At 41.1% G+C, this 20,889-nt stretch overlaps 1 protein-coding gene across 2 annotated transcripts in view; it reads right to left on the bottom strand.

Moving 5' to 3' along the window:
* Positions 1 to 2,313: 2,313 nt before the first annotated feature.
* The window catches only part of VLDLR (very low density lipoprotein receptor), a 31,485-nt gene continuing 12,909 nt past the window's right edge, over positions 2,314 to 20,889 (bottom strand). Inside the window, exons 3-19 of one of the 2 annotated variants that reach the window (XM_037148735.2) lie at positions 17,842 to 17,964; positions 16,359 to 16,481; positions 14,313 to 14,684; positions 14,088 to 14,210; positions 13,879 to 14,001; positions 13,313 to 13,432; positions 13,067 to 13,192; positions 12,402 to 12,573; positions 11,587 to 11,805; positions 10,526 to 10,644; positions 9,795 to 9,934; positions 9,341 to 9,482; positions 6,558 to 6,704; positions 5,550 to 5,633; positions 5,091 to 5,171; positions 3,848 to 4,017; positions 2,314 to 2,953 (exon numbers count right to left, since the gene is read on the bottom strand). In XM_037148735.2, coding sequence (XP_037004630.2) covers positions 2,918 to 2,953; positions 3,848 to 4,017; positions 5,091 to 5,171; positions 5,550 to 5,633; positions 6,558 to 6,704; positions 9,341 to 9,482; positions 9,795 to 9,934; positions 10,526 to 10,644; positions 11,587 to 11,805; positions 12,402 to 12,573; positions 13,067 to 13,192; positions 13,313 to 13,432; positions 13,879 to 14,001; positions 14,088 to 14,210; positions 14,313 to 14,684; positions 16,359 to 16,481; positions 17,842 to 17,964 — 2,420 coding nt within the window. In that variant the 3' untranslated portion in view covers positions 2,314 to 2,917. The remainder of the gene's footprint in view (positions 2,954 to 3,847; positions 4,018 to 5,090; positions 5,172 to 5,549; positions 5,634 to 6,557; positions 6,705 to 9,340; positions 9,483 to 9,794; positions 9,935 to 10,525; positions 10,645 to 11,586; positions 11,806 to 12,401; positions 12,574 to 13,066; positions 13,193 to 13,312; positions 13,433 to 13,878; positions 14,002 to 14,087; positions 14,211 to 14,312; positions 14,685 to 16,358; positions 16,482 to 17,841; positions 17,965 to 20,889) is intronic. The other variant, XM_037148736.2, reaches the window with a different exon arrangement.

Raw genomic sequence — 20,889 nt, 5'->3', positions numbered from 1 at the left:
TTTGAGAAGGGCTATCTGGCTTGGACATAAGGGACAGAGGCAAGAGCCAAAGTGGAAGCCTTAATTTTCTTCTTATTATTTTGCCTTGTGTTCATCAAGAATAGAACACCAAGGCTTGGAAATGATACCAAAACTTTAAAATAGCTACAAGAATGTTTTAAGGGAGCTTGTTGAACAACTGGGACTATTTCTCGCCAAAGAGATAGCTGGCAAAGGCCACTTTAAAATTTGGATTCAGAGGCTTGGCTGGATTTCTTTACTGGAGCCACAAATGTGTTTATTCCTATCGTCAATCTTAGCGATTCCTAGTCTCTGGAGGACTCACTTTCAGTGATTTTGTGTGATAGGAGTTAAATGAACCTTAGTGTTTGATAAGCTTCATACTTTACCTCTTAATTCTCATCTCCTGCAGTAAACTCTAGAGACACAGCAAACTTCCGCTGATACGTTTCACGCAGGATTCTAGAAGTTCTTGTTTGGCTACTGAAGCCCAAGGCTCTAGTCCCTCATGAATTACGACTACATGCTGAATTGACAAGCCATACAACCCTTCTTATTTCAATGGAAATATTTAGTTAATTTATTTCTTCAGATGAGTTTGTTCCTCTTAAGTTAGAGTTTTTGTCCTTGACTATTTACTGGGGAGGCCAAGGTACAAGAATGAGATGGGCTACTAGATTCTTTGAAGGTCGGAAATTGGAACCTAGAACCAGAAGGAACACACTGGGGACTGGAGTCCAAGAGAAGATAATGGAGAATAACCCTTGATTTTGTTCTTTAAAAATGATGACTTTGAACCTTATAGTTGACCAATACTATATAATACTTGTGATACTGGTATTATTAAGCTTCCTAGGAGAGAATTTTGTATTGTTCCAACTAAAAAAATAAACCAATGGGTTTTTAACTACAGCAGGATCAAAATATGTCTACTAAATGGACATCTTCAGAGTTTAGATGTGATGAGCACTAACCTGCTAATCAAATAGGCACTGCAGACACCTCATGTCAACAGGCCACATCATGTGTAGTGTGGTGACTATTTGAAGAAGAAACAGAGGGTGGACAGCACAGAGTCCTACCTTCCCTGACCACAGCATTTTCCTTCTATATGCTTGGCCTCCACACCTCCCACAAAAAAAAAAAGATCCATGCCTATTCTTTCACTTTCATCCATTTGATTAAAAAACACAAGAGATATGTATTAAACAAGATGATAGAAGCAACTTCTTCATCTAGAGTTATTGATCTCTTTGCTTAAGCGTAAGTGAGATCTTGTCTTATTTATATTCCAGATGCAAATGAAATAGGAGTCATCCACCAATCCATTTAGCTACGCAGGGCATCTTCTCTTCATCCCTTTGTTTCTGCATTGGTCATTTCATCCCCAGAGAAATCGCTGCACCAACTGCAGTTGACTCCCCATCTCAGGTGGACTTAGAGCCTCTTCCCAGGGCTTCAAGCCTTGTATCTTCCCTTGCTTGATGATATCCTGAACCTTTAGAGAAAGGAAGTCATGGCCAATCTGATGGAAAACTTACTAAATCCCTGTGCTGCTTTTTCTTCTATTTAAATTCCTGATCTGTTCTTCATACTAAATGTCTTAGAAATTGTCCATAGAAGGAATTCATCCTATATCAGCCAGACTGAAAAATTAGGAGATATTACAGATTCTTTGTGAAAAACATTAAAATAATGGTTTTCAAACATTAGTTTACATCAGAATCACCTGAAGGGCTTATGAAAACACACCTTCCTGGACCATCTGCAGAGTTTCTGATTTAGCATTTTTAACACGTTCCCAGGTGATACAGGTGCCAATCCTAACTCCAGTGAGAATCACTGCTTTGATTGTTCAAGCATGGCATTGCTTGTTACCTTTCTTAGCCCTCTTCATGGTAGACTGTCTAGACTTATACAAGAAGAAAGTCTTTTTGCATGCCTTAGAGGTCACTTGTCCTTGAACTATATATAACTATAGAATATGGAGAACTGAGATTTCATTATGATGAAGCAGAATAGAAATTTTAACATACATTTCTAGATCAGAAAAATTAATGAGAAAAGAAACATTTCTCTGAGCAAGAGGAATTCTAGGTACAGGCTACCCTGTGTTTGTTTTGTTTTATTTTAAGAAAATAAATATTTGGAGAGGAAATGTTAATTGGCACCTTGTCCTTTTGGTTACTTTAACAACTAGCAAAATCATAGGCTTGGTTATACAACATCCAGATCTATAGCTCAAGTATTTACTTAGGATGTTTGATACTACTCAGCTTGTTGACAGTTTTTCCTGGAGGAATAGGCACAAACCATGGTTAAGCTGCTTAGTTTAATTTTTTTAGCACTTGAAAAAAAATGTACAGTAGTTTGAACACTCAGTCTTTGTAAACCTCCATTGAGGTCAAAGATTTCATTCACAGGTAAAAAATTAGTGTACAAATTTTTTGGCAATTTCATCTTAATAACCCGTTTTATCCTATTGCCATTGTCCCAACCATTGAAAAAGTTTACAATAATTTACATAGAAATATTTTCAAAGTGCTTAAGAATAGTGATTGTTCTCTATTTACAGATGGCCTATACAATGTATGTACAGGTGGTATACACTATAGCACAAGGTTCATTGCTGTAATATGGCTTTCTAGGGAAAGTGCATATTTGGCCAGAGGTGGCAATACTGTCTGGAAATTCAAGGGCTACAGGTAACCACATCCAAAGCTGAAGCAGAATGTGGACAGGAATATTTACCAAAGTCACATAAAAACGATCAAGTGCACAAGCTTGACCCACTCAAACTTTTCTTGATATTCTTCCAGGCTGGGGGAAGAACGAGACTTCAGCTGCTGGCTCGGTTACCATTCCGAATTGGGGTTTTATTGGTTTAGACTTCAAAGATAGAGGCTTGTCTCAGAAGTCAAGCTAGATCATCATCTGTGCTTACAATTGATATCTGTGGAAAAGAAAAAACATGGAGTGAGCTGGTGACCACTCATTGGTGGCTGCTGTAGTGTCTAAAATGGACCTTGCTTTTGATTTGGTCACTTAGAAATCAAAGATGCACAGAAGGGAAGTCAGATCCAAAACAGCATTGCGTTGTGTCACTGGTGTATTTTAACTTGAATTTAAATGTCTGTATCTACTTGGTGGAGAGAGAAGAGTGTGACCGATTCTGCCTATTCTACTTAATTAATCTGAGGTCCTGGAGAAAAATATGCAAAGACACATGGGTGCTATGAATTGGCTACCATCCTTTGTTTCACCAGAGAGCTTGAGACAGAGTGCTCAGCACTTGATTTTTTTCAGACCGTTCCCTAAGTGAAGGCCAAATACCCCATGTAGGCTTCAGCTAAAGAACAAGTGACTAACTCTACTGCTTAAGGAAAAGCTAGATATGCTAGGTGGGATCAGACACTTCCAAGCATATGGTAATTCTGGCCCAAAGAATCTTGCTCACTACACTCACTGCCTTTAAGCCAACATCTCTATATATAATATGCTAATTTACTTTTAAGTATCCAGTGGACACCTGATTTAACCATTCAAAAAGGAGCTATTGGTTCATGCAAATATTTGTATGTGGTTCCTATAACCAAAAATATCTCAAATGGAATAGTGATGACCTGAAGTTGACTTTACTTGTCATTCTACACAGGGCAGATGCTTATCAACTGACTGACTTGTGCTCTCACAGGCTGAACTGTCTAATCGCCAGTAGATGAAGTATTTGGTGTGTCCATGATCCACTGGCTCTTCCTAGTGCAGGCAGCCATAGCTTGAGTTTGAAGTCTCCTTTCCAAATAGCCTTCCTGCAAACCACGACATAAAAGACACAAAGCTGACTTACTGCTGGGTACGTGTGTCCAACAGAAGCACTGTGTCTGCCAATGTCTATTGACAGGTCCTCTTCAGTGGTCTTCAGGTACACAGGATTGTCAAAGTTCATGCTTTTCATGTTCTTGTGTTGCCAGTTCCGCCACATCAAGTATCCACCCACTGCTGCCATCGCTAAGAGCACTGAAAGAAGGTAGAAGGTAACTAAGCAAGGTCTACTCTCAAAACACAGAAAAAAGATCATGTTCCTGAGTCCACAATAATTGACGTTCATAAAAGTTTCATGTTTTCTAAAGCTGGGATGACTAGAAGTTGGAATATGAATGAGCCAGGAGCTTGAAACAAGTTCAGACCAGTGACGAAGTGTTGTTCATGAACTGGTGCTGAGCTCTACACACCCATGTGGGTGAGTGCAGTGCTCTGGGCCCCTCCCCACGTTGGCTGAATTAAAACTGCAGATGCTTGTGGAGAGCTCTTCAGGTAGTCCTTCTGGTGTGACAGCCAAGCTCGGAATCCAGTAATTTAGGGTGAAAAGGCCACAATAGCATAATGCCTTAGAATTTACATGCCCAATAGTCGCTTTAGATGCTCTCCTCCCTGGGTTTGAAAATGCCTATTTTTAATTTACCATATTTTCAGACCATAAGACGTGCCTAGGTTTTAGAGAAGGAAAATAGAAAAAATATTTTTGAAGCAAAAAATGTAATTAGATATTTAATAACATAAATAACATAATATTTCACCAATGTAAATGTAAACAGAACTTAACAGCGGCATCAGCAACCATTATTCTTCCCAAATTTGGGGAATAGAATGTGCATCTTATAGTCCAAAAAATACGGTACTCTCTAGAAGTCCCATAAGTCCTCAAGAAAGCATTTAAGCATTGTATATCTCTTCTGTATGAAGCTATACATATTTTAATGGGGACTAGAACAGTGTTCTTCACTGAAAGCAACTTACTGTGAAAGGGGGTAAGCCAGACCAGCCACTTGGAAGTAGAAAGCAATAAGCACCTTTCATGTAATAGCTGGACATTTATCACTGCCAGTCACTGTGCACAGGATACCACCAAAGAGAAAGGTATGGACCCTCACCTCAGTGTGCCCCGTTGGGGAGGGAGCCAGTGTAGCTCAGTGTCCTGAGTGCTGTGAGAATACAAGGGGTCATGGGACCGGCGTCTCTAGATGAACTAGAAATGCCCATCTGGTTTCTAAGAAGTGCGTGGGATCCAGGTATGTGAAGAATTTACTTACAGAGGGGAAGGATGGCCCAGGCAGCAGAAGTCCCTTTGGGGGGAACACTGACTTCAGATATTGCTGTGGTCACATTGATCCCTATCGGGGAACAAAGAGAGTCAGTTTAGAAGGATCCTGAATTCAGACTGAGAAATGTATGCTTCTGGCAGAGAGCCCACTGCCCTTGTATCCACCATTAATGTTCAGTATCTACTGCACTTGTATACCAGCAACGACTGATCTAGAAGTATTTCAGAGTCACATGCTGCAATAGCCATTTCAGTAAAATTCTCTAACACAAACCTTAATAAGTCAGGTCAGGCTAAGATTTGCAGGTTCTTTGTCTTTGGAGCTTAAGTATAGGTTACCAATTGAGGCAGAACTAGTGGTTAAAGGCTGTATTAATTATTTAAGCAATAGATACAAAGAATGTGGCTGTTAGTTGAGATTAACAGTTTGTAGTACTGAACCCAATACCTCCAGGAGCTAGTCCACTAGTTGGTGAAATTTCTGTTGTGTTGGTATCGTTTGTCTCATTGTAAGTCACAGTAGTTGCAGTACCTGAATTATAAAAACCAAGAACCTGGTTAATGCCAAGGTTCCAGAGTGGCTAGCTGTTTAGTCCAGACAGGCCTTGTGATGGGCTATTTTAACACCATGGGAAATAGACAAACCACTGCTACACTACGTTGCATGGTGAATGTATCAAAACGAGGAGAAACAGCAGTCTTCAGACAAAACAAGACACGTGAGACTTTGGACAGAAGAGTGAGCATTTGAACTTTGACAATTCAAAACGATACACAGCCACACTTCATGACCCCTCTAAGCAATGTCCAGGCTCCTGAAAGTTACAAGAAATGCTCTTGAAAACGAATTACCAGGCATGCTACTCTTACTGCCAGATTATCTTGCAACTACTTTCTCAGTCAGCTGAGCTAGTCTCTGCAGGGACTATGTATTAAACTAATAAAAACCACATAATACAAGTTCCTTGCTCACAACATGTGAGTTTAATTTGCAACTTAATCAAAAGCTAAGAACAGAAGACTAAAATGCAGTTTTAAGTGTGAGTTTAAGATAGTGCCACCCACTGGGGCCATGAGGTTTCCTGTAACTGTAACCTTCTTTAAGCATAATTTCAGGCCTCTCCCTTTGGAGCAACATGTTAAGGCTTTGTTCTGCTCTCTGCAAGTTGGCTAGCTCAGTGCTGTTATGGGACTGATGGGCACGAATCAGTATGAGACACATTAATGCTCTGACTAAAGTGTCATCTACAGACTCATCTAATGTTGGAATGAGTTAAAAGTCAATTCTAAAGTAACGACATCAACACTGGTATGCAACAGTCCCAGGTATGTTCTCAAATCTATTCCCAGAGTTAGTTAAAACAGAACTTTTAAAACCAGGCTAGTTTTTATAGTTTGTGTCTTAATTCCATTGCCTGTGCATGTCCTGCCTTTGCTGAAAAGTGGAAATCCTTACTTCGGCATTGCTGGCCATTGCCCTCCAGACTGTACCCGTTGGGACAGGAACAAGTGTATTTTGGAGAGTGATCATTAATCTGTGGTGCTGGCAGGCATAGGTATTCACATCCTCCATTCTCTATGTCTTCTTCACACCAGTTTTTACCTGGTCAGAAACAAAAGCCCTTTATAAGTACACCAGTAGCTGTTACACACATGATGCCCTATTTTATCTGCTGAAGACATGAGTGAGCCCTTGTCCCCAAGGAGCTTAAACTCGTCTACTCTGTTAAACCTTCAAATGAAACCAATACCAATGGGCCCTGGCCAGGTAGCTCAGTAGGTTAGAGCATTATCCTGATATGCCAAGGTTGTGGGTTTGATCCTGGTCAGGGCACATACAAGAATAAATCAGTGAGTGCAGAATAAATGGAACAACAAATGTTTCTCTTTTTCTCTCTCTCTAACAATGAACAAAAAATGATACCAATGAAGAGTAAATATAAGGGTACAGGCAGCATGCTCTAAGGATGCCACAAATCTAGAGAAATTTCTTGGAAGTAGAACAAATGTGATGCTATAAACAGACAGGTGGTGTGGAAGCAGGTAGAGAATGGATGTGAGTGACCGGGGTGGCACTCACTATTGGTCCAAAGCTTAGAGTAAAGGCTCAGAGGAAAGGGATAAGCCTGTTCTCCTGGCTTTGTCTTAACTTGTTCCCACAGAGTGGAAGGAACCCAGGTACATGGAGGTTTAAGGGTTTCATTCACTCGTTCATTTTCATACATTACATGTACTCCCCTTACCTATTACACACACATTTTCCCTTCACCTAGTCAGCCTTCCTCTCTCAAGCCCCTGGTATCCACTGCTCTGTTTACTACTTCTATAATTTTCCCTTTTCCGAGGTGTCATATAAATGTAGCTATACCATATCTGGTCTTTCAAACTCTCTTCTTTCATTTAGCAATATTAAGATTTGTGAAGTGTCCCTCATTGTGGCTTACTCATTTTTTCCTAATGACTAAAGGTTTTGATCACCTTTTCATGTACTTATTGGACATGCACAGTTTCTTTGAAAAATGTCTATTCAAATAATTACTCATGTTAAAATACAATATTTTAAAACATTTTTTAGTTGTAAGAGTCCTTTATATATTCAGGGTAATAGATTCTTTTTGGCTCTATGATTTGCAAATATTTTCTCCCATTCTTGGGTTGCCTTTTTACTTTTTGGATGACATACTTTGAATCACAAAATTAAAAAAAAATTCTGATGAAGTTCTATTTATCTATTTCATCTGTCATTTCTGCTTTTGGTATAATATATTAGAAACCATTAACCCAAGGTCATGGAAACTTACTGCTATGTTCTCTCTCTCTCTCTCTTAAATAAATGTGCTTTAGGGCTCTTGAGAAATTGTGAGCATTCTATTCTATGGATTCTAAAGCATAGTCTTTTACAACCTTGTATCTCCAGGGCCTGAAAGTGTACCTGTCACATAATGGATTTTTAAAAAAATTTTATTCCCATCCCTTATCTCCTCTCTTTTGGCAACCATTTGCTTGTTCTCTTCTATATCTATGGGTCTGTTTCTGTTTATTCATTTACTTTGTTTTTTTTTAGATTCCACATATAAGCAAAATTATATGGTATTTGTCTTTCTCTGACTTATTTTACTTCGCATAATACCCTCTAGATCCATCAATGTCACAAATGGCAAGATTTCATTCTTATTTATTGCTGAATCATATTCCATTGTGTCTGTATGTGTGTGTATATATATCACATCTTCTTTACCCATTCCTCTATTGTTGGACATCTAAGTTACTTCCACATCTGGGCTACTACTAGTAATGTGTATATCCTTTGGAATCAGTGTTTCTGTTTTCTTTCAGTAAATACCCAGAAGTGCAATTGCTGGATCATATGGCAGTTCTATTTTTCATTTTTGAGGAGTCTCTATACTGTTTTTCATATGGCTTTACTAATTTACAACCCCACCAACAGTATGCAGGGGTTCCCTTTTCTTCACATCCTTGCCAACAGTTTGTTGATTTACTGAAGACAGCCTTTCTGGCAGGTGTGAGGTGACATCTCATTGTGGTTTTAACTTGCACTTACTTCCCTAATGATCAGTGATGTTGAGCATTTTTTCATGTCTGTCGGCCATTTGCATGTTGTCCAGGGAGAAGTTTCTATTCAGTTCTTTGCCCATTTTTTAATTGGGGTGCTTGGTTCTTGTGTTAAGATGTATGAGTTCTTTATGTACTTTGGATAGTAACATAAGTACAGTAGGTTGTCTTTTTGTCTTGTTGAGAGTTTCCTTCTCTATGCAAAAACTTTTTAGTTTGATGTTAAGGGTTTTGTTTAGATAGAGCCAGTCAAATATTTTGAGCAGGAGATAATATGAGCACATGTATTTGAGCGTCTACACAGTCCTGTAAAAGATGTATCATGTAGGGTGGAGGAAGGGAGAGTCTGTGGCTACTTTGGAGGCTAGTGCCATAGTCTTAGCAAGAGGAATGAAGGCCACAGGGATAGGGAAAAGACAGAAAGAAAAGACTGAACGTGAAGGGCTGGGAGGGAAGATAAGAGCTGAACTTCTGAAGTTCTTTCATTACGAAGTCAGAAAGAAAATATACTGAACACCAAGTATGAAGTGTTTGGTAGGGCACAGGAGGGACAAGTTCCATTCTTAGAGCAAGTTGAATCTCTAAAGAGCTACTGATACCCAGCAGGTACTAGGTCGTGTTCCTGCCCTTAAAGTAGCCATGAAGGGCCCTGCTTCCCCAGGTTACCTGATGGCTGTACAAGTTCATGATAAATAATGATGTCTTGAGCATCATTAAGGTTGTTAACTAGAGTGGCCAGCTCCGACCCAGTGAATTTATTGGCACCATAGACTGCTTCATTTTCCCCATCTATCCAGTAGACACGATCCTAAAACAGAACCCCCAAATTAGCATGTACATGTAGGATTAACACAAGTCACCATCTAACTAAGGTCATTATTATTTACTGGAAATTTAGTGGGCCAAGTTTATTTAAGGCTGGTCTGTGATACTGGATGTCAAACTGTAAGAGAAGCAAGTTCAGGTTCTCTGAAGTGCTACAAGGAATCAGTCTCCAACTTGGCCCCCAGGTTTTAACTGAAAGCAGCTTCTCAATCCAGGGTCCTCTGCCCCTCCCTCCTTCCCCCAGGCCTGTACTTTCTCCCCAAAGCACCACAGTAACTCAAAGCATGAGTCTTACCTCAAATATCGTTAGGGCGAGAGGATGAGCTAGGAACTCCACAGACTTTAGCACTATCCTACGGTCTTGGCCGTTCAAGTCCACACTGGATAACATGTGCAACTTGGAGTCAAGCCAATAGAGACGGCTCTTTATAAGGTCTAGGCAGGAAAAGAATTTCATTGTATAGTAAGGCAGTATTGCTCTGGCTTCCGTTTAAAATATGTAAGGAATCCAACATCCAACTTTCATGGTTCCTTCTCCAGCAGGGATTCTTAATGGGATCCCACATATCTTGTGCAGCAGCATGCTAAAGCTATACATTCATTTTGGGAAACTAAAGGGGTACCTAAGATTCACAAAGTAACTGACTTGAGAAATGTTACTTCCATGATAGAAGTTTTAAAAGAGGCTAGCATTTTGTGGTTCTCCCCTTGTGAGCCCAAAGAAAACTGTTACAAGCCTGCAATTTAGGAAACGCTCAGGCACCTGGGCCAGGAGGAGTTAGGGTTACAATTCCCAGGGCCTGAGATCCATCGAATTTGTATCACATATTAGGCCCATATGGAAATAAAAGTTAGTAATTATGGAGTAGGTAATTAAAATACACCATTCTGTTTGTAGTGCTTAGTCTTTTTCATCCAAAATCACTGCTATTGAGTTGTCTGTTATAGTCCAGAATTAGCTATGGAGATAAGTTAAAACCGTGAAGACTGCTGAGTCAGTGGTCAGTATGGGAAGAACATACGTACCAAGTGTGATTCCGTTAGGCCATTGGATATCCACTGTCACCAGCGGCCGTCTATCAAATCCATTCATTCCTGCTTTTTCTATTTTAGCTGGTTCACCCCAGTCTGACCAGTAAACAAATCTGGGAAGAATTAAATTAGAAATAAGCCTCAATGGTTTAGAAAAAAACTAAAGGTGTAGCTTAGGAAAAGTGCTTGAATAGTGAATAGAAAACTGTAGGGATTGATTTCGACAAATAGTAACACTTCAGGCTATAAAGTATGTTCTGTGTAAATGAAAGCTAACACTAAGACTCTACAAGCTCATTGACTATATGAATGTATTTAATCAGTCAAAAATCACAGGATATACAATTTTGTTTTCAAAAAGCCAGCTCTTTCAGAGGCGTGAAGATGCTTATTTGCTAAGGGTTATAGTAGGGGTAGCTGATTATGTGCTATCGAGGTGGCACGGGTCTGATTCTGATTATCGCATGCTTAGCATCCTTAGCTGGTATATGTGTGTGTGTGTGTGTGTGTGTGTGTGTGTGTGTGACCTAGTGGCAATTTAGGAAACCTCTCAGTGGAATGTTTCTAGAGGTCTCTTGATTTCAACTGGACTTTGGGACAACTTGCACATTTAGATGAAAGGTGTGAGATAACGTGATTACCAAAATCCTCATGACTCACGCTAACGCTTCGGTTTGATCATCCAGAACTAACCTGACAAAGCATTCAGACAAAAATTAAAAATCAGTTGTGTAGAAGCTGGGTGAACACAAGGGTTCAGATGCACCTTGTGGTGTACGTCAAATCAGAAACATTGTTTCCGTTACGTCAAATCAGAAACATTGTTTCCGTAATGTCAGCCAGCAGTCATACTGCCCTGGGAAGTCCTGTCCTATGGGTGGGACCCTCCTGGGGTCGCAGAGTCGTGGCACCATGATATCTTGAACCAGCCAGTTCTTTCTTGTGGGCAGATGATATGTCTTGGTATTTCAGTTCTACTTCAGGCACGAGGAAAGCTCCTGGCCTGTGCAGACAGCATCCAAAAGGCTATGTGGTGAAAAACACAGAATACGAACCCAGACAAGGGGTCCACAGCTATGGAGGCAGGCTCTCGCAAGTCAGAGTTAAACAGGAACTTCCTCTTGGTTCCATCCAGGGTGGCTACTGAAATAGTCTTAGAAGCCGCATCAGTCCAGTAGATGGTCTTGTACACCCAATCAACAGCAATGGCTGCAGGATTATAGACATTGTCGATCATTTTAACATGTCTACCAACCTTGTCATCAATTGAGGCACTGAAACAGAATAGGTCACAAGAAATTTAAGAGTTTGACACCATCAGAGCCTGGAGAATGGACTTTCTGCTTACAAAATGGGCAACAACTTGGTTCTAAAAGAACTCTAGTAACACCACTCACCGCTCAAATTATTTAACCATGCTGCTCACTGATACTAAATTAACAGTAATGTAGGTTATCTAGTTTCTGTATGTAGTTTATAGGCAAGAATCACACACTTCTGAGTGAAGCTATTAGTTTCGGTGGCCATCTGAGTTTCTATAGTTCCCATTAGTAAAAAGCTGCCCTACCATTTCTTACTATAGAAACCACAACAATTCTCAATTAACTGTAGAGAAAGGGGAGAAAATAGGAGAAATTAAGATGTCATCTTTTATAATCTTATAGCTGTAGCCATCTTTTACTTCATAGGTAAGTGTTAATTTCTAATGAGATACTTATAGTAATTTAAAAGTTAAAGAGTCACTATTTAGACTTACTATTTCTAGCTAATTAAGACACTAGATTGAGACAAGAGAAATTCCTCCAACCCTTCCCAAAGGCCAGGTGACAATGACTTAGGCCAAGATAGAAAGAATGAAACTGAGAGTTACCTGAAGATGGCCTTTTGGCTCAGATCAGCCCAGAACAGTTTCTGAGCAGCAATGTCAGCATCAAGAGCCACTGTGTTTCTCAGCTGTTCAACTAGTTGGATATACTCTTTCCTCTCCAAGCCAATCTTCCTGATGTCCCTTCGATTCGTGAAGATCAGACTTGGCTCTTTGCCTGGAAGATACAAGTCATGTTTATTTAGTTTTGCTGTAAGAAGGCAAGGTCCCACTAACTTACCCCCTCCCAACAGAGGAGCCCTTAAAAAGTGAAGCCACGGCTGAGCACCCCAGGAGCACTTTTGCCCGAGTCCATGCCCCTGGGACCTGCAAAGGCTTCCCACTGTTTAAGAAGGCAGTTCTGAGGTCTCAGCGTTCAACATAGACTGGTGATGAACAAGTTACTTATCTGAATTGCAGTCAAGTTTCAGAAGCAGAAAGTAAGCAAACCTGGTAGGTATTCATGGTATCATGTACAAAAGGAATTGACCAAGGCAGGAGTCTGGGGAAATGATCTGTATTTAACCTATTATACTGCACTGATTGGTAGCATCACTCCCAAGTACCATTTAAATTTCATATTTAGTTTGACTACTGTAGTCATTGGCTGTACCTTTCATAAGCACTTACTCATAGAGGTACCAGAGCAATACCAGTCCAAGTCCATTTACCTACTGCCTTGCACACGCCAGTGGCAAGATCCATTTGATAGCCACGACTACATTCACACTTGTAACCGCCTTTTAAGTTGATACAAATTTGGCTGCAGATTCCCGGATTTTGGCATTCGTCAATATCTAGGAGGGAAATCAGAATTAGTCGTGCTGCTCCTAGACAACCTACTGAGCTATACTGTCCTTCCCCATCCCCCCCCCCCCCCGCCCCCGCCCTGGCTCAGGTTCTCTTCTTTGACTCACCTCCGCAGGTTTTCCTATCTATCAGTTCAAACCCGGCTGCACAGTCACATTCGTAGCCTATTACTAGGTCTCTGCAGATGTGGGAACATCCACCATTATTAACCAAGCATTCATTTACATCTGAAATAAAAATGTAGTTGAGTTGCTTGACAACTTATTCCAAATTGGTATTTGTCCTATTAACATTTAAAATTCAGGCTATCTCTGATAACTTATCTAGTTAGTCTAGTCAAACCTATGATTTCTCCAAGATCTAATAATTTGTCTTATAGATATCATTTTAGAGTGTTCTTGGGGAATAATAGATTCCATCTCCTTGGCCAGTTGGCTAAGCAGGAGTTGGTCAAGTTTCTCTATTACCAATCATTTACCTTTAAGGAGGTAAATCATGAGCTAATTTGTCACTGGTTGGACTTTTAAGTCAAAAATTCACTTGTAAGTCCAACAAGTGAACTTAGTTCATGAAAAGTAGTTTAACCAGACATTGTATGAGGCCCAGACAGCATTAGCCATGCTAGATCTAAGTAACCTTCCCAACTCTGTCCCTAAGCAACCCTTTCACTTACGACATTCTTTCAGGGGCTCGTCACTCCAGTCCCTGCAGTCCTGTTCCTGGTTACATACTTTAGTGATATCTATGCATTCCCCGCTTCTGCACTTGAACTTTCCAGGGCCCAAGCAGTGATTGACTACAAAAAGAAACACAGAAGGGAGATTCCATGAGTGGGTCTGATCAGAGCAGTCCCTTGACAAACCCTCAAGAAGAGGCTCATACCATTTTTGCAGTTGACTTCATCAGAACCATCCACACAGTCTCGGATTCCATTACACTGCCTGCTGCCGTGGATGCAGCTACCATCCTCACACTCAAACTGGTCAGGTCGGCAGGTTCGAGAAGCTGCAAAGGCAGGGAACACTGTGGAACACAGCCAGCCAGCCAGTCCCCAGTGGATACACAGAAGAAAATCGGACAAGTCCCAGTGATAAGAGTGCTACTTACGACAGTTGACCTCGTCGCTGCCATCCTTGCAGTCAGGATCTCCATCACATCGCCACTTCTTGTGGATGCACTCGCCAGAGCCACACTGGATCTCGCTGGCTTGGCACTTGGTGTGGGTTGCTGGCTGGCGGCCACACTGCTCCAGGGACTCATCAGACTGGTCCGAGCAGTCCGCATCATCGTCACACACCCAGCTGATGGGGATGCAGGAGGAGGCGCTGCACTGGAACTCATGGGCGCCACAGGATGGTGGGGCACAGTTGAGCTCATCACTGCCATCGTTACAGTCATCCTGGCCATTGCATACAAAATTCCGGGAGATGCAGCGGCCACTGGAGCACGTGAACTCATCGGAGCTACATGTTATGTTGCCTATTGAGAGAGAGGATGCCATGTTCAAAGTGTATCTGGCTCTTTTAAGACATTTGTCCCAAAATCTAACCAGATCTTTGATCATGAATCCTAACTTTCTAGCTTAACTTAAAAGCTTAAGTGCAATTACATCAATATTCAAATTCCTGTATTAGTAAGAACAGTCTCACCATTTAAAAGATGCAGGAACACTCGAATATGAACAGAAATAAAGGACCAAGAAAAGAGTTGAAGAACAGAAATTAACTTGAAACAAGAGCCACGATAGACTCTTACAGGAAGTGATTAATAACTTAAACAGTGGATTTCATTCTGGAAGGCAGAGACTGAGTTATCTTTTAATGGACATAGTGCTATCAGACCAGGCTGTATCACTAGCTGAGACTATCATGCATCAGGTATTCAGGCAAAGAATATATTCAAAATGAGCACTATGGCACTATCATCAAAAAGAAGCCATTATGTTATATCACCTACTCGGCTCCTTCTCTTTAGATCCTTCCAATGAGGATCAGGAATAACAGGTCTGAAATACTTAGAAGTTTTAGAAAGTCACTTGGAGGGCTAGAATCACAATCTAGCAGTCAGGTATGCTAATAATGATAAGCTAGTCAGAGTCAAAGATAAGCCACTTTGTACTTTGATTCAAATTCTGGCCAAATGAATTAAGGTCACAACTGGGTGGTAATTAGGGTAGAGACTACAACTCTCTTGGGAAGCAAAGTCTAGATTTTAGAGGGAAACACTTGGCAGCTCCAGGGTTTACCAATACATAAAGCTCAATTCTAGGATTAAACATCAAAACTCATTGGACTAGGTGCAGTGGCACTGACGTCAGAAGGTAATTTCTACACGCTAGGCTTGTTTCAGTTCAAATATCCTCAGCTCACTCGTACACCACATCAGGAAGAACGTACCCTGGGAAGGTGGAGTTATAGAGGCCCTATAAAAAGGGCGGCAGCTTGAAAGAGCACTCTAAACAATGTTTGTTCAACCTAGAGATTTTCCCAGGGCCTCACCTTTAACGGGTAGCATTTATTACACATTTCCCAAGAACAAAAGCATGAAAGGGTAGGAAAACAGAGTTGGTTTTTAGAAGCAGAAACTGTGACAGAAGACAAAGGTACCACCGGTTAGGTAGAGTTTTCTTCGGGTATCTGGTAGCAGGATGTTAATTAATACTTCTATGCCAGTTGACTTTCTGAAAGGGTTAAAATAGAATCTGGTTTGGGGGCTAAGAAATGCTTGTATGATATTCAAGTAATTAATTTCAATAAGAAGATCCAATTGAGACCTAGGAATGTGTTTGCTGGCCCTGCTCCCTTTGTGGCATTGTGTGAGGAAGGCCCATGAATTACTGTCTTGACAGAGACAAAAGCCCACACACTGGGTGTTCCAAGGAGCTACAGCTAAATTTACGTGCCTTGAGTGACTTACCTTTTTTATTTCTATTTGTCTAGAGGAAACACCAAGGCAAGTGGTGGTCAATGACCACGTGAACTTCGTTCAGACTTTCAGGGCAGTTAAGGAAGGACAAGTAGCTGAGCAGATAGTGAAGTCACTGAAAAGCGAGTCAACGTAACTGCATCTTCATGCTTAAGTTAGCTTTCCCTGCCCACCCTTCTTTGAGCAAAGGGGTCTTTGGGATAAGCCACTCAACACTGATCTTCTTACCACAGTTTTCTTCATCTTCTCCACTGTCACAATCATTTTCACCATCACATCTCCAGGACTCTGGGATACACTGAGTAGAATGGGCGCCACAGCTGATTTCATTTGTGCGGCATGTTTTCATATCTGTTGATGATATACAGTCTCAAAAGAGCCTCCAGACTCGTCAGTGCAAAGTCGCTGCTCCTGTGCTGCGTGGAAGTGGTACACCTGTAACTCAGTGGCCTGGCACACTGGTGAAATTCGACTTACTACTTGAAGCCTGGGTAGATCCTTTGCCAGTGCCATTGCTTAGAAGCCATGCCAACCTATGCTACCTGGCAGTACACCTGAGAGCCTTGACCATGTTTCTCCTTCAGTGTTCTGTGATGTGCTCAGTTCTGGTTTTTGATTTACCGGGCATAGTCAGGTTTATGGGCTGGTCTCCTCCTTGACCGTTATTTATCTGCCGGATACCAAGTGGCACACCCAGGTATCTAATCCCAACTTGATTAAAGGCCAGATGGTCTAACACCCACGAAGTCTTCCTTCTAGATTCTTTTACAGGCCTTCTTCACAACCTCCTTTAGGTTTACATTTTGTGAAATAGGAACATCCCGTAAGTTTTGACTTTACTGGGTCACCCTCTACTAAAACTTGGGGCCAAATTTTGTGGAACATGTCTTTACCTATGGTAGCTCACCTGCCTCGACCAATATTCTTATTAATGACCCTCACTTCTTGCCTAGGAAATTGATATCACACATTTATTTCCCTTTTTGTTTGATTTCCTTTTGTAACCATTTTTCAGACTGAAAATTTGTTTATTAATACTCTACCCTTAGTGCTTAAACAGGTCTCCACTGCCTAAAAATGAACTCCGAGTCTGTCTTCACCTTGATATTCAGATAATCCCAAATCACCCTCCTCTATATCTCACAGCCTCCTTCCTGAATATCAGCCTAAGAACACAGACATACGTTTGAATAACTGAAATTTCTTATTTAAGAACAAGCCGAGAGCTCCACAATTTAATAACTTAAGGTTTCAGGTTTGTTCAAAATCACTGTATCACCCTATTTCTAGCTACTTTGCCTCTTCAGAAATAGATTTTTTAATAAGATAAGAAGCTGTGCATCCAAAAGCTTGTATTTGGCCTATTAGGGACCCCCACATCTTGACTTGGCTTCCAGGACCAGAGTACCATCTGCTCAGATTCATCGTTCTCAAACATTGGAAATCTGTGCACCTAGTCAAGGAGTTCTTAATGAAATCTGCTGGCTTCAGTCTTAAATATTCAATAGTGAAGCTACCCAAGAGAATGTCAGTCTTGTTAGACCAAGGAGAGCATTCTTTAAAGGACACTGGTCAACTGTCGATGACTTGACTGACTCTGGAATGAGCTAGCCTACACTTTAAGGGAGTCAGAGGAAACTGACACCCAGTATTGGATTCAACAACACAGAACAGCTTGGAAAGGTTCAAGTTTAGAGCAAGTCACACTCACGGCACTGTTCTGGGCTTTCATCAGAACCATCTTCACAGTCAGGATCCCCATCACACTGCCATCGGCTGGGGACGCACTGGCCATTATTGCACACAAAGTCAGACTCGGCACACGTCTTCTTCGCTACAAAAGTATATTTGCCGGGTTAAAGTTAAAGTCATTTACCCAAGAGCCCTATACTCCCGCTGGGGGTAAAACTGTATTTTGATATGTTTGATTTTCAAAATAAAGCTGGGTCAATGAGCACACAACATCCCATCTCGAGCAGAACCTTCAAAAAGTCCCCACTCTTCCCAGAGAAGAAAGCTGCTCATTTGAGAGACCTGCTGGATACTGAACACATGGTAAGACAAAGGTTTCCCACTATGTTACAACCCAGGGATGGCTTACATCTTGTCTGTTTTATAATGTTAAGACTAAGTGATAGTTTCATTCTCTTCCTGCATTTCTTCCAACTCATTCAAGTTTTTTATACCTTTAATAGCCAAACATTCCATCCTATGACTGGGTCACCGTATAACTGCCCTGGGACATATCTTAACATCACATGGGTTTAGTGTAGTGATAGGAGAAGTCCCAGAACTGAATACTGTCACCCCTACAGATCTATTGGTGCAGGGGAACCCACCTCATAAGAAATAAAGGAAGCTTGAATGCAAGTGTAGGACAGGTCATGTTTAGAATCCAGGGCGGGCTAACATCAACCAGCTCACAGTGATTGGCACTGCTATAGAAGCTGACGATATCCAGAACTGACTGCTAGAGTTAAATGAACCTGTAAGGTGTCAATTCTGCTACTAATTCTTACCAGGGCAGGTCTTTACTCCTATAATTAGGGTGACCATACAACTTGTTCAAATTAGAACAATCCCAGGAGAAAGGGACACTGTTAATTGCACCAGGAAGATAAGCAAAAGCCAGGACTGTCCTAAGTAAACAGGCAACTTGGTCACCTACCCAGGAGGAAGTCAGAGGGTTAAGAAGAGTCTTAAAAAGTAGCCACATAGGCTATGCTAGGCTCATTCTTCTCAGACTATATTCTTCCTTATCCATGTACACATATGTTCTATCTGAGTTTCTAGTTTAAAACATCCTTCTCTAACAACTATTCAGTAATGGTAAGTCAACTAAAAGCTGACAATGTGCTGAAAATTTGAAAGGGACCACTTCAAATGAAGGGTTTCAACTAGGTACAACGCTCTGCATCCTGAATGAGGGGGCCCCTCTAGTTGAGCCTCTGATACTGTAAAGGGGAGAGACAGTGATTGGAGTCTATTTCTAAAACTCAGCATGGTGAATTATGATGATCTGAAAAGTCTTATTTTCCTCCTTGAATTGTGTAGCCAAGGAAACAAGAAAGGTCACATTAGCTCTTCAATTCTCCCATTTCTAAAATCATTGAAATACTGAAACCCCAGGGTTAACATTTAAATGACATCCAAGGCCATGTTCCCTTGAGCATGTAGTTGGGGGTGGGAGGTTCTGCAGGGCCAGCTACTGTAATTCAACCTGTGATATTCTTTAGAAGTTGTAAAAGAGGGAGTAAATCATGTTGGTTGTAAAGAAACCACATGATTTTTAAAAGTATAAAATATGGCAGGAATAGGAAAGATGGGCTGTGTTACAAAGTGTTTGAGCAAAAGATAAATAGGTGCAGACACATCGCTTGAGTTCATCTCTCTCCATTCTGAGCATAGACGGGGAGGGTAACTGAAGACTATTTGAACTGGGCCTTGAGATGGATAGAAATGCAGATGTGCCACAGAGGAAGGGAGCTACCAGTTACATGCGTAGGGTGTCTAAGTTACTGATGACTCAGCTCAGCCTAATACAAAAGAATGAGTTACTGGGATCAATAGGAACACATGGCTTGTGGAATCCAAGCTGAAGTTGACTAAATATATTAGTTGACACGTTTGAAAGAAAGAGCCTGGCTGAAACTGTAACCAAGATCAATATCAAGATGTTGGATGTGAAGAATAGAAAAGGGGCATTATAAATTTAAGTACTTGTGTAGCATTTCCCTTCAGAACACCCCAAAATAAGCATTCAGAGTTTCCCTGAGCAATGCTGCCACTTTCCTTCTCTGCTTTCATACCTGAGAGACAGAGATGATGTCTGGTCAAGAAATATTTAATTTTCCCCCTTTTGTGATCTCAATTGTATACACCTGTTTCTCTTTGCCTCTTCCAAACCCTCCTGCCATGTGTCTAGAAGTCATTTATGCAAAGCCTATTTTAGGAAGAGCCAATGATGACCCCTAAGAGGACCCAGGTTAGTTTCTACTAGAAATTGACTCTAATCACTGTCTCCCCTCTTTACAACATCAAAGGCTTAACCAGAGGGGCTGTCTTGTTTAGGACCCTCTGTGAGTTGTATCTAAGTGAAATCCCTGAGTTGAAGTGGTCTCTTTAAAATTTTTAGTACACTGTCAGCCTTTAACTGACTTACCATTACAGAGTTCGTCAGATGGTGAAAGACTTCTCAAACATGAAGAAAATAATTATTTTCTAAGAAAAAACAATGGGTTTTGACAAACCAATAAGCTTACACTAGAGGAAGAATTGCTACCCAAACCAAGAAAATAGTTGACGAGAGTGGAGTCCTGCTGGTGGGACATTTAGTGAGGGAATGCTATTTCCTAGGTAACCCAGATATAGCATGAAACTTCATGTCTCATGGAGTAGATGAAAATCTTAGTGTTATAATGCAAACGACGGAAAAGCATTGTACAGCAGAACTACTTCTGTCTTCAGATGAGAGAGGAGTTTCTTCCCTGAGACTCTAGAAGAGGCATCCTATGCTTCCAGATGAGCTACTGATCCTCACAAGGGCTGAACGCATCCATGGTGTTGCTCCAAGAGCCTGAGCGTGGGACAGAGGGCCTTGGTGTTTACATGGTAGCATTTTAGTAATGGTGCCTGAAGAAGCAGGTACCCGTATTTGACCGAGTATAATGCACATTTTTCCCTTAAATTTTTGAGGGAAAAGCAGGGGTGCGCATTATACATGGGCAGTACTGTACCAGGGGTGCACATTATACAAGTC

Source organism: Artibeus jamaicensis, unplaced genomic scaffold (genome assembly GCF_021234435.1).
Source record: "Artibeus jamaicensis isolate MK-2021 breed Jamaican fruit bat unplaced genomic scaffold, CSHL_Jam_final scaffold_1964, whole genome shotgun sequence".
Classification (NCBI taxonomy): Eukaryota; Metazoa; Chordata; class Mammalia; order Chiroptera; family Phyllostomidae; genus Artibeus; species Artibeus jamaicensis.
Note: the sequence above shows the minus strand (reverse complement) of the source record. Positions and strands in the feature narration are given on the sequence as shown.